The sequence below is a fragment of the Antechinus flavipes genome, chromosome 2 (assembly GCF_016432865.1).
Source record: "Antechinus flavipes isolate AdamAnt ecotype Samford, QLD, Australia chromosome 2, AdamAnt_v2, whole genome shotgun sequence".
In the NCBI taxonomy this organism is placed as follows: domain Eukaryota; kingdom Metazoa; phylum Chordata; class Mammalia; order Dasyuromorphia; family Dasyuridae; genus Antechinus; species Antechinus flavipes.
In genome coordinates, this window is record NC_067399.1 from 423,725,572 (window position 1) to 423,741,995 (window position 16,424).

Below are 16,424 nucleotides of genomic sequence, written 5' to 3' on the forward strand. Positions count from 1 at the left end.
TTCACAGGTAATTTGCCATGTCACTATTTTTTTCAGCCCAGATTTATAGGAATTAAATATGCTGATTTGGTGATGTTCATACAACAGCTATTAGAGACAGTTTAGGTAGCTAATTAATTCTTTATTGCAGAAAATTCATAAAATATCTGGAAATTCTCAGAGGAAGATGCTTATAGCCTTTCAGGAAGCTGTCCTCAACCCATAGCATTCAGTGGGGTGGCAGTTATTTCTGTTTATATTCAATCCTCAAGATAGTTATTCTTCCCTACAATAAAATTTCATTAATTTGTACTCTGCTCAATTGGAATTTGGAATAGACTGATATACAGTATAATGTTATACAACTTGGAATACACTGACATTGTATAACTAGAGGGGTAGCTAGATGGCACAGTGGAAAGAGCCAGGCTTGGATTTGAGAAGACCTGAGTTCAAATCCAGCCATAGACATTTACTCTTTCTCTGCCTCAGTTTCCCTATCTATAAAATAGGGATAATAAAACATTTGCTACCTCCCAGGGTTGTTGTGAGTATAAAATAAGATAATGGTAAAGTGCTTAGCACAATGACTTGACACATAGTAAGCACTATATTAATGTTATTATTATTATTACTTTGTCCTTTCTATAGAGTGTAAATTAATAGAATGTATAAGGTTATATAGAAGGTTACATTTAATGCATTTTAAGATTACTGTATGTCACCTTGCAGGATTTTGGAAGTATCCATTTATATACAATGAAGACAGTAGTTATAAACATCCTTACCAATTTATTAGTTAAGTTTAAATTGTTGCTTAAAAGTAATAAATTGCATTTATTTTAAAACTTTGCTGAATCTGAGCATATCTCTGTTTCTCTTACAGCCATTAGAGTTCCAAACAGTGGAATCTTATCAAATTGCTAAAATCTTTTTTTCATCTAACTCTTATCTCTTAGTATTATTTGGGATGTGGGAATAGAGGTTGGGTATTTTCTATTCCAGTTACTTATTTGTTTGCCAGGGTTGTTCAGAAGCTTCAGTCACACAACTAGACCAAATATTTAAAGAGATTTTCATGATTATTAGTATTGGGTAGAATCAAATTCTAAAAGAAGTAGAAAATAGGTTTTAATATGGGGCAAAGTCATGTTACAATGAAAAGGCCTTTGGAATCAAAAGTCTTGATTTCAAATTCCATTTCAGATGTTTATTACTTATGTGACATTACATAAATCATTTAACCTCTCCAGACCCCTGTCTATAAAATAAGGCAGGGTATGGGAAGGGGAGATTGGACTAGATTGCATTAGAGGGGGGGTATCTTCCTTTGGATATTTGTAGATTGGAAGGAGGAAGGAAAGAGGAAGAGAAGGATTTTCGGTATCCATGATGACATCCCCACCAAACCCCTAAGACTATCTGTTTCAGCTAGTTCATACCAAGTGGAAGTAGAATCACAGTGATTTTAGGATTCTACTTCCACTTGGTATGAACTAGCTGAAACAGATAGTCTTAGGGGTTTGGTGGGGATGTACAGAGTACACAACCTCACTTGAGCAAAGGGTCCAAGAAACCAATAGAAAAGGTTTCAGAGATTATGCCTCGTTAATCTAGGTCTTATACATCATTGAACCAAGGAGACTTTCTGATTATGCTACTATTACCACTAGGGTCCTGTGATCTCTATTCATAGACATCATAGAATATTTGCTACCCTTCAGTCAAAATTACTTTGTCTCACCACCAGTCATCATGGATACCGAAAATCCTTCTCTTCCTCTTTCCTTCCTCCTTCCAATCTACAAATATCCAAAGGAAGATATCCCCCCCCCCCATTTGCTACAGTTTAAATCATCACTCGGAGATAATGTTCAAGTCATTTAGATGGGTTACTATCAGAGTAGGTTACAGATACAATCAGATCATGGATTCCTTGAAGTCCTAGAGGACTGAAGTCACTCTGATAAATCTAGAATGACACCACAGTTTCCAATATTGTCTACTCTGGTTCCAGATAAAATTGAGGATGAGCTGGAGATGACCATGGTGTGCCATCGGCCTGAAGGACTGGAACAGCTTGAGGCACAGACCAACTTCACCAAGAGAGAGCTTCAAGTCCTGTACAGAGGCTTTAAAAATGTAAGAACCAAGGGTCTCTTCAATTAGGGTTAAACACTTCTATGGGAGTCATCACTGAAGTCTTCCTCCTATATATGGATTAGATGTGACCCTGAGTTCATGCCATAGGAGTGCATGTTCTAGCAGGTCCTACCAAACTGGGAAGTCTTCTGGTTTCAGCCACAAGGATGGTGTCTCCTAGAAAAGTCCATCACCAGCTCAGTCTGGCTCATTTCCAAGCAAGCCATAGCTTTCAAAAGTCCATTCTTAAAATTCAGGAATATTGCATTAACATTAAATTTGGTTAACATCTTAACACCATTAGCCCTAGATAGTGGAGTAGGAGAAGCACCTGGGATAAAGGAGTGCATTTCAGGAGGATAGATAAAGATACAAAGAGGAGTGTGGAGAAAGAAGAGTATCAGAGATTAACTTTGCAATGCAAAGTTATCTTCCATTTTTCTCAATCCCCCTCAAACAGTCAAGAGGCAGTTTCAGTCTTTGGGCTTCCAACAAATTGCTTGCTTTAGTAATGCTAAAACCTGAGGGTCCTTGACATTTTTTACTTTTTTATTTTATCATAGATAGATTTCTTAGTCTTATTTAGTTGTTTACCCATCCTGTCCCATAGGGAGCAGTAATGGCCCTATAATGCATTGTGATTAATGCAATATAGGCTGGAAACACCAAACACAACACCTGCCTGCCCAGGGATTGGCATGAAAATCCAACCTGATGAATGGAAATCAGCTCTATCCCAATCCACGTGCAATCTTCTCAGCCTGTGCATTCAGATAGCACACAGACACTCTTTCTCTCTTCTCCCAAACAGGAGTGTCCCAGTGGGGTGGTTAATGAAGAAACATTCAAACAGATATACTCCCAGTTTTTCCCACATGGAGGTAAGTTAAGCTGAGTGGTGGGAGGCAGAAGGAAGTAACATTTTGCAAGTTTTTAACAGTCTACCCCAGATCATCATATGCTATACACAACTACTCTCTTCCCATTGAGAAGAGATGCTCTCCAAATATGATACATTGTAGCATCAAGTAAATATGGTATTATATATATCCCTTCTTGGTTCCTTAGGTCTTCCCTTGCCAAAGACATGGAGTTGTATTCACAGCAAAAGGTTCTTAATGGAGGAAAAAGGCTTTCCCCAGGTTATTTCCTATAGTGTTATGTCTTCTTTTGCCTCCTAATAAAGATACTCTTTCTTGTTTTTCAGATGCAAGCATGTATGCTCATTATCTCTTCAATGCCTTTGATACCACACAGACAGGTTCTGTAAAGTTTGAGGTATGGGCATTAATTTAGAATTTTACCACTGAAAGGAAACTTACACATAGGCCAATTTTCTTCATTTTATAGAATAATAAGAATCTGAGGTCCTATAAACTAAAATGACCTTTAGCACAGATTCCTAGTGAAAGTGCTAGAACTTAGAACTCTCTTGACTTCTAAGGCAATGAATGCTCAGACTGACCTGCTACCTTTTTCTCAAACTCCCCTCTAGAGGATTCTGGAAGAGAAAGTGAGTCTGATGACTTTGTGCAACTCTGCTTCACTTAAATGCAATTCATGCACAAGTCAACTCATCGCCCAGTGATACTATTAGTCCTTTTTGAAAAGATATCATTGGACTAACTCTTTTCCATTGATTCTAAAACTAGACCACATTTTATTGAAATTATAATGACTATCTTGGATATACACACACAGAATTCATTCCTAAACTAGACCCAGAAAATTGATGTGATAGAAAGAATAGTTAGAAGTTAGAAGATATCAGTTTGACATCTATTCCTGCTACTTACTAGCTATGTGATTCTTGGCAAATCATTTTTGTTCATCTGAATTTCAGTTTCACAGACTCTTAGAGCTTAAAGGGATACCAAAGTTATCTAATTCAGTTCATACCTTACCAAAAATTCTCTCAAGAATGATCCTAGTAAGTGGTCAACCAACTTACATTTGGAGACCTAAAGGTGAAAGGAAATAGATTATTTCCAAAGACAGCCAATTATATTTTATATAATTATAATTGTTAGAATTTTTCTTTTCATTTAGCCTAGATTTACCCATCTGCTACTTCTTCCCATTACTCTATATCTTTTGGGGTCAAAAAGAACACATCTAATAAGCTCCCATACAATAGCTCTTCAAATACTGAAGAAAGTTATTATATTTCCTTCTAAATCTTCTTTTCTTCATCATAAAAGCCTCCATAGAACAGTATAATAAACCTGAGGTCAAGTCCTTTATCTGATACAACTTATGTCCACTGGCACTTTCCTTTCCTGGACCTCGATTTTCTTATCTATAAAATGGGAGTTGGACTAGATAACCTCCAAGATCTCTTCTAATTTTAAATTTATGATCCTATGAACTTATCATAATATTTACCATAAGTAGGTGAAGGGATCATTACAAGGATTAAATGAGATAATAATATATATGCTTTATTAATTGTAAAGCATGTAAATGTAAATGGTCATTACATTTGTTCTTATTATTAATATAGGTCTTCCTTCCTTTCACTGATTTCTTTCCTATAACTCAGAAAGTGAGGACTCATTCCAGTAAACTGGGTTATTCTGATCCATGAATAAATGAATAAGTATTTATTAAGCAGTTACTACGTGCAAAGCATTTGCTAAGCACCAAAGATACAAATAGAAAATAGATTCAGAGATTTCAACATCATGAGGGCTGCCACAAAGATGAGTTTTCTTCCAAGAATCATTTGGTCAAAAAATTTTAATAAAATTAAATTAAATTATAAGAATTTTAAAAAGAATCATTTGGTCTTTTGTTCATTCACGTATTCATCAGGTACAGAATGCTCTCTCAGTAATATGCACATCACTGTGCTTTTGTGGTTAATGTGTTGCTTTTCTGGTGATATTCCTTGTGGCTCCCATTTCTTAACAGGATTTTGTAACTGCTCTTTCGATTTTGCTGAGAGGAACGGTCCATGAGAAACTGAGGTGGACATTCAATTTATATGACATCAATAAGGATGGCTATATAAATAAAGAGGTAAGCATGCTGGGGCCCAGGGGCAGAACTTTAGTAGGTCTTAAACTTAAGAATAACAATTTACAAGCACCTAATTAAAAGTAAAAACAACTAGGATTCTAAAGATAGAAGTGCCCTAAGCAGGGACTGCAAGAGAAGGGGGATATCCTTTTGGAGAGAAGAATGAGGGCTCTTGGAAAATGTGCAAAATTTGTCTTCTCATCTCTCAAATCTCCCTACTGCCTCTTTTTAAAAAATTATTTTCCCCCTCAATTACATGTAAAAGCAATTTTTAACCTTTAAGTTTTGTTTTTTGTTTTTTTTAAGTTTGGAGTTCCAAATTCTGTCCTTTCTTTCCTCCCTTCCCTGAAGAAGCAAGCTGACATAGATTATTCATCCTGCTCCCCTTTCTAATAGTTTTATTCTTCCCCTCTTCCAACCACCCCTCCACCCCCCCCCACCCCGACCCCTGCCATAATACTAATCTTGTCGCAGATAAGGATGTTATAGATTCATTTATACCTGAGTGTAATTAGCTTTAAGTATTGTCCTCCCAGATTGATTTGCATAGAGAGACAGTAAGGTATATTGAGAAAAACCCTGGATTTGGAATCCAAAGACCTGGATTCAAATACCAGCTCCGCTACTTATTACCTTTATGACTTATGGCAATTTATTTTACAATTTACACTTCTGCCTTCTAAAATGAGAAGCTGGGATTTAGAGGACTTCTTAAGTCTTTTCTAGCTCTAAATCTTAATGAGGGATTAAAGAAACGAAGTTATTAATGGTAGAATTTCAGGAAGCAACTAACTAGTGGGTAGAAAAACCTTATATCTGAATGATCTCAAAGGCAACCCCTTATTCCATCTATTTCTTTTTTGTTTGTTTGTTTTAATTTCAATAGTATTTTATTTTTCCAATTACATATAAACATAGTTTTCAGCATTCATTTTTGTAAGATTTTAAGATCCAGATTTTTTTCTCCCTCCCTTCTTTATTTCCCCTAAGGCAGGAAGCAATTCAATGTTATTCATGTGCAATCATTTTAAACATATTTCCGTATTAGTCATGTTGTAAAAAAAAAAAAAAAAAAAAATCAGAACAAAAGAGAAAAAACCACACACACACAAAAAAGCAAAAAACAAAAAGATGAAAATACTATCCACATTCGATCCATAGTTCTACCCCTGAATGTGGGTTGCATTTTCTATACTGAATCTATTGGAATTGTCTTGAATCACTGAACTGCTGAGAAGAGTTAAGTCTATCATAGCTGATCATCAGACAATATTACTGATATTATGTACTATGATCTTCTGGTTCTGCTCACATCACTTAACATCAATTCATGTAAGTCTCTCCAGGCCTCTCTAAAATCATCCTTCTGGTCGTTTCTTACAGAACAATAATATTCCATAACATTTATATACCACAATCTACCCAACCATTCTCCAACTAATAAGCATCTACTCAGTTTCCTTTTCCTTGCCACTACACAAAGGGCTGCCACAGACATTTTTGCACACGTGGATCCTTGTCCCCTTTTTATGATCTCTCTAGGATACAGACCCATAGAGACACTGCTGGATGAAAGAGCATATTCCATCTATCTGTAAAGCCAGCGAAGGGAGACAACAAAATGTGCAGCAGACAAGCCCTCCACATGTATACAATGCTTCCAAGTTTCTCATGCTTCTTTCCATACATGATGTCTTTTCATCCTCACAACATCCATGTAAGGCAGATGGATGGAGACAGTGTGAGGAGACTGAATGCATGCTACATTTGGAGTGTGTAAGGAGATCTGGATTTAAATCTAAGCTCTACCATTTTGTGTTGTTCAGTCGTTTCAGTCATGGCCAACTCTTTGTGACCCCATTTGGATTTTCTTGGCAAATTTACCAAAGTGGTTTGCAATGTCCTTCTCTAGCCCATTTTATAGATGAGGAAACTAAGTCAAACAGGGTTGAGTGACTTGCCCAGGGTCACACAGCAAGGAAGTGTCAGAAGTCACATTTAAACTAAGAAAGATAAATTTCTGACTCCAGGTCAAGAACTCTGGCGCCACCTAGTGGTTTCCCACTACCACTTACCACCTGTACGACTAGCATCTTTTCTTTGAGTCTCAAATGCATTTTTAAAACGAACTTGAATTAGATGACCTCTGTAATTCTTTCCTCTAGGTCTATGACTCTATGGACATTTAAATCAATTATCTCATTTTACAATAAGGAAACTAAAACTCGTGGAAAAGTTGAATCACTTGCCTAAGTTTGGATATCTAACAAGTGACAAAAATGGGACATGAGTCTGGCCCCTGACATGAACGAAGTGGAAGGATCTGTCTTCTGCTTAAACTGAGGTCAAAAATGAAATCTGTCTCTGGGCCTCTACCTTTTAAAGCTCCTATTTAAGGGTCAGGCAACAGAACAAGCCCAGAAGAGAGATGAAAGGTTTTGCTGTGATTTTCTATGAAGCATAATCCTGTTCATGTTAAATATTCTCTAGGAAAGAAATCACAATAACCTACTTTAAATTCTGCTCAAGAATATTTAAAATGCTGCATAATTATCCTGTTATTAAATCAGCTGCTGATGGGCCCGGTGCCTTTCCGCTACTATTCATGACAAAGGAAAATAAAGCCATTATTCATGAATGCTCAGGCGGAAACATTTCCCTTTTTTGACTGTATCTTTCCATCTCACTCTCTCTTGTGCTCACCCAACAAAGATTAGTCCAACAAAGATTAGTCCAACAAAGAGGCCTTCACTCACTATAGAAGAATTGTCAAGTCCAGGGAGAAAGTGAGATAATAGACATAGAGAGTTGGAAAATTCCATTGTCATAGATTCATTTCTAAACCAAAATGATTAGAAATATGCTTTAATACCCCAAGGCTCAACTGGAAGAAAAAAAAGTCAAGTGATTAGAAAAAGATCTGTCTTCCTGCTTGGATACTGAATTCTCTCTAACACTGAAACACATTTCTGGACCCTTTACCCTTATCAGTTCCATAAGCGATAGTGTTCTATCAAAAGTTAGGATAAATTCAAGAAAAACACATTGGACTTTTGCTCCAGATGACCAAATCCCAATCTTGGATCTTTCAATGACATATTATATTGCCTTCAACCTCCCACACTCCATTGACTTATTCCTGCAAAATGGGAAGAAACCCCCCATTCTCTGCATCTTTCTCCAGAAGACAAAATGAAAAAGAAGTCTCTTGATGAAGAGCTGAATGATCTGCCCCACTAAGAAAGGAAACTGAATCTCCTTATCTCCAAGTGTCATGTCTGGGGTGAATCTGTGTAGAGATTTATACACTAAGGCAGGGATTCTTAAAGTTTTTCTACTTGCAACCTTTTTTACCTGAGAAAGTTTTATATGGGCATATAAAATAGGTATGCAAATCAAATACCGATAATAAATCATAATTTTGCAACTCCCATTTTTACTTGTGAGAATCCATATGGAGTTGCAAACCACAGAAGAGGTAAAAGGATTGACAAATAGGCAATGTGAAAATCAATTGAAAGAAGGAGATATAAGAGGACACAATCATTCAATCTAAAACCTGAAACGAAACTCATATTAACTAGGAATTACTTGTACAAGATTCCTAACAAGTGGTCAGTTTGTTACTAGGAGATTTTCCTTAAGGAAGAACTCACTTTGATCAATTGTGCTGGACTTGGCTTTTTTCAACAATGAAGTTCCAATAGACTTGGGATGGAAAGTACCATCCACATCCAGAGATAGAATTATGAAGACTGGGGATCAAAGCACAGTGTTTTCACTTTTTGTTTTTGTTATTGTTTGCTTGCTTGTTTTTTTTTCTTTCTCATGTTTTTTCCCCGTTTTGATCTGATTTTTCTTGTGCAGCATGACAAATGTGGAAATGTGTTTTTAAAAATTGCACATGTTTAAATTATGTCAAATTGCTTTCTGTGTAGGAGAGGGAGAAAAATTTAGAATACAAGATTTTGCAAAGGAGAATGTTGAAAATTATCTTTGCATGTGTTTGGAAAACATTTTTTAATTATTTTAAAATTTTAAAAAAGGAAGAACTCACTTCTGGTCAAAGATTTCCTTTCCCCATTCATATAGCTCTAATTGTTAAAAAAAACTTTTCCTATCAACCTCAAACCTACATTTTCCTTTTAGTAACTAATAATAATAGTAGCTAGCATTTATATAATGTCTACTATATGTCAAGCATTGTTCTAAAAGCTTTATTGTGACGTTTGGGCTAGCTTTCTGGAGGTCCTTCAAACAGGCCTTGGTCTCAGCAGGATAGACACCATGAGAATGGTCAGAAATAGTGTCTAAAGTCTTTATTCTGGCCCAGTCTTGATCTTACTGGAGGAGTGAAAGAGGCAGGAGAATCACCAAGAGAATGGTCAAAAATGGAACATCTCATTTCCAGTCTTTCTCAGCCCTTAAATACTCTATTACAATTACATCATACTGATTATGTATGAACTAGAGAACCATTATATCACCATGCTAAGTACTAAATATATGTATACTAAAGAACCATCATTTCATCAATTCCATTAACACCTTGTTGTAAGTATCCTTGTTTCAAGTACACTTCTCCAGAGTTCCAGCCCTCTACACTTTACAAGTATTTATCGCATTTGATTCTCATCACAAGAAGATATACTATTATTATCCTCATTTTACAGTTAAGGAAACTGGGGTAAACAGATATTAAGTAACTTGCATGAGAGCAGATAGCAGGTAAGTGTCTGAGGCCAGATCTCCCTTACTCTAGACTCAGTAGTCGAGGTACTGCATTATATGTTGCTTTTATTTTTGCCTTTGGGATTAAGGAAATAAAGCAAGTCTAACCCTTTTTCACATCAAGACATTGAAATAGTTAAAGACAGCAATCATATCCTCATCCAGTCTTCTCTTCTCCGAGCTACACATTCCTTGGTCCTTCAGCCAGTTCTTTTAAGATCCCAGTCCTCTTTTCGAGCAAATTCTATTTCCTAAAGTATGATGCCTAAAACTGAACACAATTTTCCAGAAAGGACCTGCCCCAGGGAGAAAATAGTAAATATATTACTGTGGACAGAGTACTGGTTCTGAAGTCAGAAGACCCAAGTTCAAATCTTGCCTGATGCTTACTATCTATATGAGCTTAAGCAAGAAGTTACAACTGTCACTTTTCCCATCTATAAAATGAAAAAGTTGGACTGGACAGCCTGTCGGGTGCCTTCCATGATACCTTAATATGCTCTCTTTCTGGACATTACACATTTATCAAGAATTACACTGGTTTTTTTGGCTACCAGGTGACCCTGACTTATATTGGCTTCAGACTGGAGACATTTTGCACAGACTGTTGACTAGCCATGTCTCCCCCATCCTATCTTTGGGAAGATGATTCTTTTTTAACCCAATTACAGAACTTTTCTCTAATACATTTTAAATTTCATTTTATTCACTTTTACCCTTTGGGCTAACCTGTTGAAATGTCAAAATGGAAATCTATCATCCAGGGAAGGATCCTTCCAAACTTTGTGTCTTTGAAACATTTGGCAGGCAAACCATCTATGTTTTTAATAAATTGCTAAGAAAATGTTGGATAATACAGGGCTGGGGACAGATCTGAAACATTCCACTAAAGACCTCTCTCCAAGATGATATCAACTCACTAATGTCTACTCTTTAGGTCTACTTATTCAATTAGTTTCAAATCCATCTAGTTAATATCTTCTATTTAATCCATAAAGGTAACATGAGAGACTTTGTAAAGGTACTTTACAGAAATCTCTGTATAATTATGCTACCAAAAAAAAAGAGATTAGTCTGGTGTGACTTCTTTATAAAACCATGATGGCTTTTAGCCATTAGACTGAAATCTCCTTAAGAGCAGGCACTGTCTTTTGCCTTCTTTTTCCCTAGCACTTAAAATAGCATTTGACATATAGTAGGTTCTTAATAAGTGTTAATTGACTGACTTCTAATGATCACTGTTGGTTTTTCTATGTGTCCAATTCTTTAATAATGTCCAATTTTAGGATGTTTTTTAACCAATAGTAGAAGCACACTATTCTAGTTTGCAAAAACATACTTCTTTTCTTTATTTGAAAATTGGAACAATATTTGCTCTTGTCCAGGCCTGAAACACTCCAAGAGCTTTCAAAGATGATTGCTAATGTTTTAGCAATCATATCTTCCCATTATTTTAAAAACTTAGTATGTTGTGGCAATTTCATTGAGGAGAGCTGCATACAAACTTTCTCTTACCTTTGGCTCTTATGCCCCTGTTAAATATTATCTTTTCTATTACTTCTAGATCCAAATATCATTTTACTTAGAAAAGAGAGACAAAATTAAAGCAGTTAAGCCATCTCACCGTAGTCTGTTGTCATGATCCTATCTACTTGGAGCAATACCTTTATCATTCTTTGAATTCATTCTTCACCAGCCTGGTTTGCCCTGAGCTTCAATATTCCTGATACAATTTTCATGGGACCATGGTTTTTTTCCTATTTATCTCAATAATTTATGCTTATTTCTATTTTCTGTGCATAACTTTTTAAACCCTAATTTTGTTGATGAAGAACCTTTGCATCTGCCCTGGTCTCTGTAGGCCTTCCACCACACCAGGATTATCTCTTCTCATTTTGTCAAAACTGCAGAATTTTCCATCCTTCTTGGGCTGACTTCTTCAATATATTTGCCACCAGATCTTTATTCTTTCTCAAATCATTTAGACATCTCTTCTCCAATGTAGGGATCCTGCCAAGTTCACAACTTTATTCTTCTCTTTTATAATGGAATGGTTGTTTATTGTCAAGATTACTGTTTTTCTACTTCAGAAACCTTTAATTTTAAATGTAATCCTTAAAAATGGGCAAATGGAGAAAGAGCCTTTCTTCCATAGGCCAGGGTATAATTAGATCTGGGTTTCTACAAGATGGCACATATGGAATTCTAAGCTAAATTAGGCTGTGTCTATGTCCAGAGATGTACCTGAAGCAAGTCAGGAATGTGCCATTGTGGAGTCATGAGAGATGAAATACATTTGTCAACTAAATAATATTGTGAATAGAGTGTTAGGTATAGAGTCAGAAGACTCATTTTCATGAGTTCAAATCTGGCCTCAGACAGTTACTAGCTGTGTGATTCTGGGCATGTCATTTAATCTTGTTTGCCTCAATTTCCTTTTGGTAAACTGGAGAAAGAAATGGAAAACTATTCCAGAATCTTTTTCAAGAAAACTTCAAAAATAAAAACTGACATCAAAATCAAAGTTGGAATAGCTTATCTCCAAGATAGAAACACATTTATTTAAATGCTGATATTATAAATATTTATCATACTTTGAAAAATTGTTTTCAATCAAGAAACAAAAAAAGAAAACCTCAAATGAGATCACAAAGGATACAACTGGAATGACTGAACAAAAACAACAGTTTTTGTTTTAACAAAGCTTTAACAGTTTACAAAGTACATTTTTATCCATTACTTTATTTTCATCCTCACAAGAAGTCTATAGGATAAGTGGGGCAGATGTTATTTTTGATATGTCAAGAGAAGAAACTCAGCTTCAGAGAAATTATATATTTTACTCAAGGTCACATAGCTACTGAGTGGCAGACCCAGAATTAAATTTCCATTCCAATGGGCCTGCCTTCTTCTTTAAAAGTAGGAGCTTAAACTAAATCATAAGTCAAATGTCAGAATAGACATTATTTATAGGATTAATCTCAAAATAATCCCCCCAAAATACTGAATCCTCAAAACTTCTTTACTAAACTGTGAACAAAATCTCATTTCGTTTGAGAAGTTTTCCTATTTAAACAATTTTAAAATACTTTGTAAGTGAGTGAGATGGCTTGAGTGGGTAGGGTGACACTAACATCTAAGCAAGGAGTTATGGATTCAAGGAGCCCCTAATAGATCAAGCCACAAAAAAAAAAAAAAAAAAAAAAAAAAAATTCATTCCACCTCACCCATCTCTATCTACTAAGACTCGGGGATTGGAAGTAGAAAAAGACTGTTAAAGATAAGGATACTATATCTTGAGTGTGAAGTAGAGAAAATACCAGATAAACCTAGAGAATGAATAAGTAATTCAGTATATAAAACGAATGTCAAAAAGCTATGAGAGTTAGTCTAATATAGATGAAGAAATTGATGAATTGAATGATTTTAGGGGCACAAGGAAAATTATCCTGACTTAAAATATTTTCCTTCCTCCACCTACCTCACTCATCCCTAAAATTCCATCATTAGCAATTCATTTCTTTGCAGTAAAATCTTGTGTTCTAAGAATCTGGATGCTAATATGCAATTATCTTGGGGAGGGATAACATGTTAAACTCATAACAAATTACTGGGAATTCAACTGATCAGCTTGCTTTCCTACAGCAAAAGAAAAATGGAAGTTGTTGTTCAGTCATGTCTGACTCTTTGTGACCCTATTTGGGGTTTTCTTGGCATTGATACTGGAATAGTTTGCCATTTCCTTCACCAGCTCATTTTATACCCGAGGAACCTGAAGCAAACAAAATTAAGTGACTTGTTCAGGGTCACACAACTGATAAGAGTCTGAAGCCAGATTTGAACACAAAGAGGAGTCTTCCTAACCCCAGGTCCAGCAATTTATGAACTACACCATCTAGCTAAAAAAGAGAAAGTGATAGAGAAGAGTGTGGCAGTGAGAGAAAAATAAAGTAGAATGAGGGAAAGAAAGAGAAAAAGCCAAGTTGACCTACTTCATGATTGTATCCACAACTGTCAGTGGAAGCCAGATTTCAGCTTTAGGAAGGCATAAGCATCATCTTGAAAAGTCAAAACAATTCAGTAAAGAGAGAGAAAAAAGAAAGTTTTTCACATTCAAAAAAGGCTACATTTTTATTCTGAAATATTTCTCTTTATTTAATCTAACCTGGAAGTACATCATAGTTTTTATCATTTGTAACTATTAAATATATCTTTACTTTTCCTAATCTTAATTCTTTTTCCCCCTTAAGACATATACAATCCATGATAATGTTTCAAATGGATATTAATTACAAATGGATATTAGTATGTGGCTGTTGACAGAATATGTCCTCAGGGCATGGCAGATGGAGTGACCATTTTAGCCTTTTATGGGGAGGGTAGAACCCAGTGTTGCTGGTGATTCAAGAATTAACAAAGGAAAGTAGTTAGATAGAAAGAAGGGGCTAACAAAAGAGAACTCAGGTTCATATACCTAACCAGGCTGTAAAACAAACGCTCTTTCAGCTTCTTCCTACAACTTCCCTAAGACTAAAGTGGTAAAACTCTCCCTTTCCATATCTGTAGCTGTAAAGTTCCAAACTCTCTAACTTTGATCTTTTTTATAATGTTTTAAATTACTTAGCTAAAAAACTTGGAGATTTAGTTCAAGTCAGCAATATAACCTGTATATTTTCTAAAATGATTTAACTAAACACAAATCAAAATATCACAATAGTTACCAAAGTGAATTGATAGTTCATTCAGTTTAAATCTATCCAAATATGCCAAAGGGATTCCCCCCATCAGGGAAATATGCAAGAAAAGGGGATAAAAGCCCATTCCATTGAGTCCGGAAGGCAAATAGAAAAGGAAAGATTCTTAGGGCTCCTCTCTCAGGGTCCTTATTTCCAGCAGTCATCCCCAACAAAAGAGGGGGCTACATTGATCTCCACAGAGAATGCTTTGCTCTGCCCATTTCTTGTTAGAAAATAAGCAGAAAGCTACAGTTCATCCTAAAATGATGAAACTAAGTGCCCTGCTCAGATTTATCATCTTAGTTCTCATGGTCTATGTTTTTGTGCTCCTGCTTCAGGAGATGATAGATATCGTCAAGGCCATTTATGACATGATGGGGAAATACACTTATCCTGTGCTCAAAGATGACACTCCAAGACAACATGTAGATGTGTTTTTCCAGGTAAGTTCACCTTCCTAGTATCCTTAGCACAAGCTGTGATAGTCTCCAATGGCTCCTTGCTGTAATCCATAAACAAGTAATATTGATTGCCTACTGTGCCATATGCCTATACTAAGTAAACCTGGGAGGATACCAAGAGAAATGGGAGAAGCAGTCCCTAACCTCATGTGGCTCACTGTAGAGCCTCTGGAAAATTCTACATATACTAGAAAGGTTCCAAGCATGATCCTGGTGACAAATGGTTTCTCTTTTCCTAGAATCAGTCTCGCTAAGTAGCAATAGCTCAACATTGATAGGCTGGCCACTTGGTGAATAATTCTTTGGTAATAGGAGTCCTTGAAACAAAGAAAAATACAGAATTTTTCCTTTTCCTGCATATCTCTCAATTATATTTGTAGTAACAGTGGCTTAGTACTGGGAAAGGTAGAAGGAACTAAGAAATGCACATTTTAGTCCAATTATACTTTTATTTTAAATTTATTTATTTAAAACAAATACAAAAAATAAAAAAGACAATAAAAAACACTGTCATGCACAACAGAATATGAGAAAATTCAAAATATGAAACAATAAATTTCCATTTCAAGAAAGCCTATATAAGGCTTCACACATTGTATTCATAGTTGTCTGTCTTCGCTTTGTTCCCTTGTAGATTTTCTTTTGTTCTCAGTTGTACACTCCAGTTTCAAATATTAACTTAATTGTTGGCAATAAAAATGTGAGATCTTTGTCTAATGACTATTGAGTTCATGTGCTAGTAGAGAAACTTAATCATATGACTATTATCATTCTCATCATAATTTTTTTCCAGTCATGTCTGACTCTTCATGACCCCATCTAGGGTCATTTTAGCAAAGATTTAACAGATGAGGAATTGAGACATGTAAGGTTAAGTGACTTACCCAGAATCACACAGCTAATAAGTATTTGAGGTCAGATTTGAAGTCAAAACGACTCCTCCTCCTGACCCCAGGCCTGACACTTCATTAATTGCATTCCCTAGCTGCCCTCTCACCATAAATAAAATGAGAAAGACCAAAAAAAAATCATTAAATGGAAGGATATAGCTCACAGGTTCCCCATGAAGAAGCAAATAAAGGAATTGACTTTATTTCCTATTTAAAATAACAAGAAACCCTATTTCATAGAATATTTGGTTATGTCATAGAAATGTACACAGGAAGAGAATGAAAATAAAAAAGACAATCACAAAGATAAATGTAGGTTAAATACTAGTATCTGTTATAGAGAATAAAGAGGTAGAATAAGTTTATGAAGAATTTAATATGACTCTTCAAATTAAATCAGAATGTGTTTTAGTACTTGGTTATTTCAATGAAAAGGTAAACAAAGGAAGAATGATAAAAATACT

General features: G+C 35.5%; 1 protein-coding gene across 4 annotated transcripts in view; it reads left to right on the forward strand.

Annotated features, from left to right (window-relative positions):
* KCNIP1 (potassium voltage-gated channel interacting protein 1) overlaps positions 1-16,424 on the forward strand; it is a 576,971-nt gene that overhangs the window by 554,951 nt on the left and 5,596 nt on the right. For all 4 annotated transcript variants that reach the window (XM_051978891.1, XM_051978890.1, XM_051978892.1 and 1 more), the window contains 5 exons: positions 1,997-2,121; positions 2,933-3,002; positions 3,329-3,399; positions 5,035-5,142; positions 14,948-15,052. In XM_051978891.1, the coding sequence (XP_051834851.1) occupies positions 1,997-2,121; positions 2,933-3,002; positions 3,329-3,399; positions 5,035-5,142; positions 14,948-15,052 (479 nt within the window). The remainder of the gene's footprint in view (positions 1-1,996; positions 2,122-2,932; positions 3,003-3,328; positions 3,400-5,034; positions 5,143-14,947; positions 15,053-16,424) is intronic.